At 40.6% G+C, this 7882-nt stretch overlaps 1 protein-coding gene across 1 annotated transcript in view; it reads left to right on the forward strand.

Annotated features, from left to right (window-relative positions):
- The window catches only part of OSBPL11 (oxysterol binding protein like 11), a 31585-nt gene extending 24094 nt beyond the window's left edge, over nt 1–7491 (forward strand). Inside the window, exons 10-13 of the mRNA XM_031590669.2 lie at nt 765–951; nt 3932–4114; nt 4517–4670; nt 5483–7491. Of these exons, the coding sequence (XP_031446529.2) occupies nt 765–951; nt 3932–4114; nt 4517–4670; nt 5483–5560 (602 nt within the window). The 3' untranslated portion in view covers nt 5561–7491. The remainder of the gene's footprint in view (nt 1–764; nt 952–3931; nt 4115–4516; nt 4671–5482) is intronic.
- Nucleotides 7492–7882: the final 391 nt, after the last annotated feature.

Genomic DNA, 7882 nt, shown 5'->3' on the forward strand with positions numbered 1-7882 from the left:
TGGGCTTTCCTCATATCATGAATCTGAAAACCAGGAGGAACTCTGAAAGTGAGAAGCACAGCGTTGGCATGCTGCAGAGGCATGGCTTGATGCAGACAGCAGTCAACTGCTATACTGTGCTGTTGTAATGCTGACAGGTAGACTTTCTGTGATGTAGGTCTTTGATTCCTATTTAAAAAAAAAACAAACAAAAAAACCAAACAACCACATCTTAAAACCCAGCGAAAATATCTGGTTTTCATGAGATTCTTAACAAAAATTGTGGTCAGGAAAGAGTCAAGTCTATCTTGGCAAAGAAGTGTAGTAGCAATGAGTCTCTGCTACCTGCATTCAGGTAGAGTATAGTGTAGTAAAGAGAAAGGAAATGAACAGGAGTATTATCATTCGTCAAGAACTGCAGTTCAGGGTATTCATTCATCTTTTCCTTTTGGCTGCATAAATGTTGTCATGCTCCAGAGCTCTCTATAAGACAGTGGCAGCCCTTTTACATTTGGCTGAGAAGTGTGTTGTACTGCACGGTATTGTATTTTGTGGATAGATATTATTAGGTTAATCTCATTTCAAAAAAGAAATATAAGTGTGTGTTACATTTTACTGAAAGCACTAACCTGAGTGTCTGGAATCTGTAATAAATGTCACTTCCCTTTTTCTTTCATCTTAAGGGATGATGAGGAAAAGTAGTCAGATGTAGTACTGTCTGTGTTTCAATAACTTGCTTGGTCATTTCTAAAACAGTGCTCACTTAAGGATGTTTCTTTGCACAGGTCTTCTAAGCCTCTTGGAACATGAGGAAGAATACACGTTCTCTCTGCCCTGTGCATATGCTCGATCAATTTTGACTGTTCCCTGGGTAGAACTGGGAGGAAAAGTCAACATAAACTGTGCAAAGACAGGATATTCTGCAAGTATTAACTTCCACACCAAGCCCTTCTACGGTGGGAAATTGCATCGGTGAGGACACTTTTTCTCTATTTTTCCACATTAGTCTGCGCTCTGCAGCTCCAGCAGCTGTGTAACTGCTTTTTTTTTTCTGTGTGCTGAGTAAGTGTTCCAGTAGTCTGAGCACGAGTCTGTTCTTGCTATCGGTGAATACCTGAGATGTTACTGTGCTCTGAAACAACATCTTGTGATCCTCGAGGAACAGTGAGGTTACATTTAAGGTAGTAAAGAAATCCCTAGTTTCTTTGACTCTCAGTTCAGACCATTGGGAAAGCAGAGCTCCTGGCTCCTTTTCCTGACTACTGCAGATTTCTTCCTACTGAAATGACTTGGTTAGCATGTTTTACAGATGCTCTGTAAGTTAGTCGTGTGGCCTTGAATTTTTTCACTTTGAGTACCTCAGCAGTATTATATGGAATGAGTCTCCAGCTTGCATTTAATCAAAAGGTAAAAAACAGTGTGGAGAAACAAATCCTATCAAGTTTAAGCAACTTGAAGAAAATCTCTAGGTAGAAATACTTGTCAACTTCTGTTTCATTTCTTTCCTTAAAGACCAGAATGTTTGATCTTGTAATGATGATTTCCCATATATGCCCTTATTTAGAGACTAACGGATAAAAGAAGACTAAGGGGAAGTTTGCTTGGGGTTTCTTCCAGGAAATCCCTGTAAACTCTGTGCACTTGGTGCAAAGCCTTTTAAAACTCATTAACAGTGGTGTGTTTAGAGATTCCTATAGTAAGACTGCATGCTGCAAGATTAGCTTTGTGCTATTACGGAGCCAATGAGTTAAGGAAAAGGAAAGTGGAGCATTAATCTCACAGAGAATATATGATTGCAGAGCATTTTGCTCTCAGCCATTTACTGGACAGCACTTGTTTAAACCTTTCCTTAGGTTTAATGTCCAGGAGGTAGTAATGAAGCATGTAACTGCCTGGAGCATCAGGACTTCTGAAACGTGATTTGGACTTTCAGATTGGAAAAAAAAAAAATCATTGGGGAGAAAAATACTTTTTCTGGATCATTAGGGCAAGGATATACATATAGGTTGAAAGAAAACAAAAAACACCCAGACCTTCATATTGAAGTGCCTTGTCCTTTATGTTCCCAGGCATGCTTTGAATTTACCATGCAGCCAGAGCTAACCATCTCAGTGACATCTGAAGAACTGAAGGTCACGTGTAAAAATGCTACAAGTGAAACAGAGCAGAAGCTATGTCATTTGGGATCCTTATTTCCATTGCTTACAATACAGCTTCCACCTTCCAATCACTCCAGTAAAAATTTAGCCATAGGATGCATTTTTAAGTTAATGATTAAATTTGGAAATGTTCTACTTGTCTCCATGAAATTAGTGCATATAGAGGCTTTTTTTTAGACAGATCCACTCAAGGTACTGCAACTATTGGAAATCTGATGCAGTAACGATTGACCGTTGCCAAAAGAATCACTTGATGGGGAAGCAGCAGTGTTGTCATGGTTACACAGAGTGCAAGTGAGTTGCTATGGCAACATCATAGATTTCTGTGTTGACCCTCATTGCCAGACCTTAGCTGGGTGTTGGCTGCTTGGCTCTGTGCCCCTTTAGCTTGATCAAGCAGATGATGATAGTAATCACGTAGAACCAGGCATATATCAGTCATGCCAAGCCTGCAGACAAATGCTCCCAGGCTTTGTCACTGGTATTAGTTCAGGCAGATATCATGTTCTGCAGTGTGGGAATGGTGGTGTCATTGAATAATACGGTGGGAGGAAATATGGGTCACAACAAGAGTTTAATTTAGCAGCTCAGTGCAGTGCCTTGTAATGCTGCACGAGTGATAAAACCTTGTTTATTTTGTGCTAAGTAGAGACTGTAATTTTATGATTGATATTAAAATACTGGGTTGTCAGTGCTCTGCTGTCACCACTTAAGAATATTTAAGAGCACAGCCTTCTGGAGATGTAACTGCAGTGTGACCCGACTGCTTTCGGGCACTCTGTGGATTCAGCCTGGAAGAAGCTTCACCCCATGCAATACCTTCAGTGAGGTGTGAGAGTCACAGGGAGAGAAAGCAGCATGAGAAGAAGGCTGCTTGTCCATGGCCTGCTCTTTTAGTTATTTTCAGAGACTCATACCCACTTGTTAACTTCAGGAGGCATACACGTGCTCTTACTGCTCTTATTGTTCCCTACTTTGTTTTCCCAAGCAAATCCTAAATTTTGGTAATAGGAAACTGTGTGCTCGATCAGCATGTCATTTTAGGTTTTTTCCCCTCAAACATATTGCAAACCAATTTAATCTTACTGGAAAGAGATGGCCAAAATTCAGATGTTTCATCATAAATGGCCTCTTGCCATGAGCCATTTGACTCCATCCTGCCATGCCCACAGCATGCCCCATGAGTTCCCATCACATCCAGCACCCAGTATCCCTGAGCTGAGGGGACTGGAAGCTGGAGATTGGTGTGCTATATGTTGTCTGTACACAGGTAATCAGAGTTTAATTGAAGCTAGAGATGGCATTCTTTGTGCAGCCTGCAGCACCTGGCAAATGAGGTCACGTCTTGAGCATTACCTGTGTAATTTGCAAACTCTTTTGTTTCCTTTTCTTCAAGCTCTGCTTGAGCTGGGCAGTTAGTGAGATACATTCCTGGTAAAAAGCATCACTTCTGTTTTTCAGCCTGAACTACATACCTGATGAGGTGGATATTTTTCTACTGCTTGTTATTTACAACATGCCTTATTTGTTTGGCTTGGTTAAAAGATTCAAAACAATTTTCTGCTGAAGCCAAAACCAAAACACTTTCCTGGGTAACACAAAAGGAACTGGAGCAATAAGGAAAAGTCATTTTGCTTTCTGAGCTTCTCCATGCCAATGCAGTTCAAATAACTAACATTTGTCAGGACAGTGTGACAGGCATACAAACTCTTTTGGAATGAGGTTGATTAATGCAGTGAATAGTCTTAAGGTGTCTCTGACCATGGTCTTTTAAAAATAACACGATTTCTTAGAGTCACAGGAGAAGTGAAGCAGAACGCGACCAACACAGTGGTGTGCAGGGTGCAAGGGGAGTGGAACAGCGTGCTTGAATTCACCTACAGCAACGGGGAGACAAAATATGTGGACTTGACAAAATTGTCGGTGACACGAAAACGAGTCCGGCCCATTGAGAAGCAAGGACCATTTGAATCTAGGTAAAATACATACATTTATTTTTGTCTGACCATTTTTGTCCTGAGTAGTCTGGTGAGAATGCCTTGGAAAAACCACACAGCTGAGCAGCGCCTGCTGAGGAATGTCCTTACAAGAAGCTGCCTGCTGAATAACGCTTCCGTAGCAACTTCTAAAAGGTGTGCAGGCAGGCATTAGATGGGTGCAACTGAAGCCTCAGAGCCTTTTCTTATCTGCTCCTGTAGGTGTGAGGCTCAGCCACAAGCCTCTCCACCTGTGTCACACCATCACGCTTTGTCTTTTGTTGGTTTGCTGTGCATAGAGCAATTATTTTGGAAGAACTGCGTGCAGTGATCCTGCCTTGCTGTTTAATGTGGTGAGCTAAGGAAACTTTGGAAAACTAAAGTTTACAACTTGGTTTGTAGGAGGCTGTGGCAACATGTAACGGAGTCTCTGCGGGATGGAGACATCGATAAAGCTACAGAGCACAAGCGGGCCCTTGAGGAACGACAGAGGAATGAAGAAAGGCTTCGTGCTGAAACAGAAACTCCTTGGTGTACTAAATACTTCATTAAAGAAGTAAGTCCCAAAGTAGTTAGCTGGCAAAGGCAGAGCTACAGTGGAAGCAGGTGCATGTGTGGGTGTGTTCTGTCAGAACAGAGTATCTGGCCTTGCATCTTATCATTTAGTTTCATGGGATGCATAGTGGTAAGGTAACACGTGAGCTCCCAAGTGTGATTTACCCTTCATTTCCCAAACACTGTGATTTTTTTCAATTACTCTAAATGTTTAGAGGCATTCACTTTCAACTTAGAACTTATTTTCTGGCATATTAAGTTTTGGATGGAGCTTATTGGTTGAGCCATTGAACAAATATTGCAGTAGTGGTATTAATATGGTAGTAAGTTGCACTGCAGGCTGTGCAGGAAGACAAGTGACTACTGATATGGTAACATTGAAATAGACATTCCTTGCAATCCAGATGGTATTGTACCCATAAAACTTTTAAATGTAAACCAGAACTATGTAATTTCCAGGAACACAGTTGGGCTGTGTTAGAGCCAGTAATAGCTGGTTGGTTGTCCCTTTGCTGGTGTCTTAGTTTGGTCTTTTAATGAAAACTGGATCATGGAGTTGAGAAGAGTGACTTTCTGTGTGGGTTAATTGCAAGTATAGTCAGTTCCCAGAGCTCAGCTGTGGCTCAGCTGGAATCATGCATGCTTTGAGGTAGGCTCAGTAGCCTGCAGTGTTGATCTCTGTCTTAATTTGTGTGACTTAAAAGTATAAGCGACGTCCCTTTGGTTTTCCAAAGCTATCGGTGTAGTAGTTGTGCGAAGAGACTTCAGCTGAGGCAGCATCTGTTATAACTGTATTTTCTCTTTAAATTGCAGGGAGATGGCTGGGTTTATCATAAACCTCTTTGGAGAGCAGTCTCTGCTGTGCAAACTCAGCAAATGGACGCTAACTAGAAAAGCTGCTTTAAAGATGAGTTTCCTGTTTCTGATATTCTTTTTCTGTCTCTCAAAATGCAGTAATCACATTGAGTGTCCCCTTTTTATATAGTAGCGAAAGCTTAAATGAGCATAAGGAAATAAACTAGGGCACTTTAAAGCTATCCAGAACAAGGTCGTAGAGACAAACTTGCCAGGTACACATTCAACCAACTTGTTTTTTTTTTTATGATCCAGAAGATTTTATCTGACTTGTGTAAGAGTCTTCTAACTAGGTCTGTCTGATTGCAAAAGCTGCCTAAGAGAAGGAGAAACTGGTGTTCAGAGACATGGGAACTTCTTTCTACATCAAGCTCTATTTAATGATTGAAGTATGCTCGGTACCCATGTAGACAGCAGCAACAAAAAATTGCTGCTTTTATGCCCAACATTAGACCTTCGTTGGCAAAAACAAACTGGAGAGGTGCTTGGAAGATGTGCCTGAAATCAGTGTTAAGAACCAACTGGATCATGGGAACTCCTTTCTTCAGAGAGAACGCGTGCATGCATCGGAGGAATATGGAATATATGTAGAGACTACCTTTCTTTTTTATGGATTTATAAAAGCAATTAGAATCGTAACCATGGAGAAATTTTTCCTCTGAAACATTTTAATATACTTGAAATATTTGACTTGAATTGAAAAAGTAATTTGAACACTTTTCAACTCCTAATTTTATTAAATCTTTGAGTAACCTTTTTTTTTTCCTCCTGTTGTAATGTAATGAGGTTTGGCCTTTTCTCTTCCACCTTCCCTTCCAAGGACTGAGGCTTTCAAACAGAACAGAAAATACAGTTTTGTATTTAAACTTCTCTACCCATCTGATCATCGCAGAGGTGAAGTATCAGTGTTACAAACTGTCCTTTGGATTGTTTTGGTTTTTCTCCTGTGGTGTTATTCAGAACAAAGCAGTGAAATGTGACCTGTGAATACATGGACTGTAGGTTTTGGTTTTTCATCTTAGATATTATTAAAAAAAAGCTGACAATGCTTAAGACTGGGTATTGAATTGAAACACAATCTGGTATCAGGAAACTGTATTCAGGTACAAACATCCTTTGTTTTTTATACCTATTTTATTGAAGTTAAAGAATTGCTGGCAATTAAGATTAGTACTTATGGCTTTCGTTATTGTTGTAACTACAAGCTACCTTAATTTTTTCCAACGGTGGTGCCTTACTCTGTTTTTTCTTCTGATGTAGTCTTCCAGTCAGTGTATATAACATTATCTGCCACCTCCCAGCCATGGCAATGGCTGCACCTGATCCATCCTCATGAGAACTCACAGTTTTGCGATCTGGTAAGGTGTTTTCTGTGGAGAAGATACAAATGTAAGAGTGCATCAGAAGGTTTAAATCATCATGTTAACTTTCAACACAAAGTGTAAATTGTGCAAAAAAGTTGGATTTATGCACAACTGTCTTGATTTTTCTTGTTGTTGGTTTGTTTTTTGTTTTTTTTTTTGCTGTGAAATGCACTGAGATCTCAATGCGAGTTGTAGTCCCTTTGTGAGAATTGGGGGTGGGGATAATAAAACTACAAAATGATTTGTTCTGTTTGCTTTACCTAGAGATCAGGTGGCCAGGAAGAGTAGATTATTGTCTTTTATACTGGAGATCTGTCTGTCTGGGCTTTCTCTGGCCATTATAACAGGATTTTTTGGCACTGTGCACTTCAGTGGTAACTGTATTCTCCAGCAGAAGAATGTGTTTGGGACCCTGCTGTCTTGTTTGTGATATTCTATACAATTACCCTGTCTTCATTTTTGGATACCTACTGGGCATTTTCATGTTCAACCAGGAATAAAAATATATATGAAAGCAGTGGGTCTAGCTTTTTCTTGTCTCTGGGTCTGCAGCCCATCTGCGCTGTGCTCCTCGGGCAGTTGGAGTATTTGGGGTAGGAATTACGGTGGCAGTGTATTAGCTTCCTCAGCTCAGGAGTTCTTTGGTACCTGCACCAAGCTGGGGGTGGTAGAGGGAAAGAAAATAAATTGACAACACTCCATGTTTCCTGGTTGTTTTCTCTCTGTCATATGGCAGATACCCTTTAAATAAACAGCAAGGGTGGTGCCAGTTCCAGCTGGTTCCTGCTGTGATCACTGCTACATGAACTAGACTTACTTCCCTGGACTACACTCAGCTGATAAACTTGTCTGTATTAGAATACAGACCTATGACTCAGCTGCTGAGCTCTGCTTGAAACTTTGACTTGGGAGTTTGTCAAAGTGATGGCTGAAAAGCTCCCATGTTCACCCTAAACCAATTTGTGTTCTTTGTATAATATCAGCCAAGTTATTT

This window comes from Phasianus colchicus, chromosome 7, assembly GCF_987193195.1.
Source record: "Phasianus colchicus chromosome 7, bPhaCol1.hap1.1, whole genome shotgun sequence".
NCBI lineage: Eukaryota > Metazoa > Chordata > Aves > Galliformes > Phasianidae > Phasianus > Phasianus colchicus.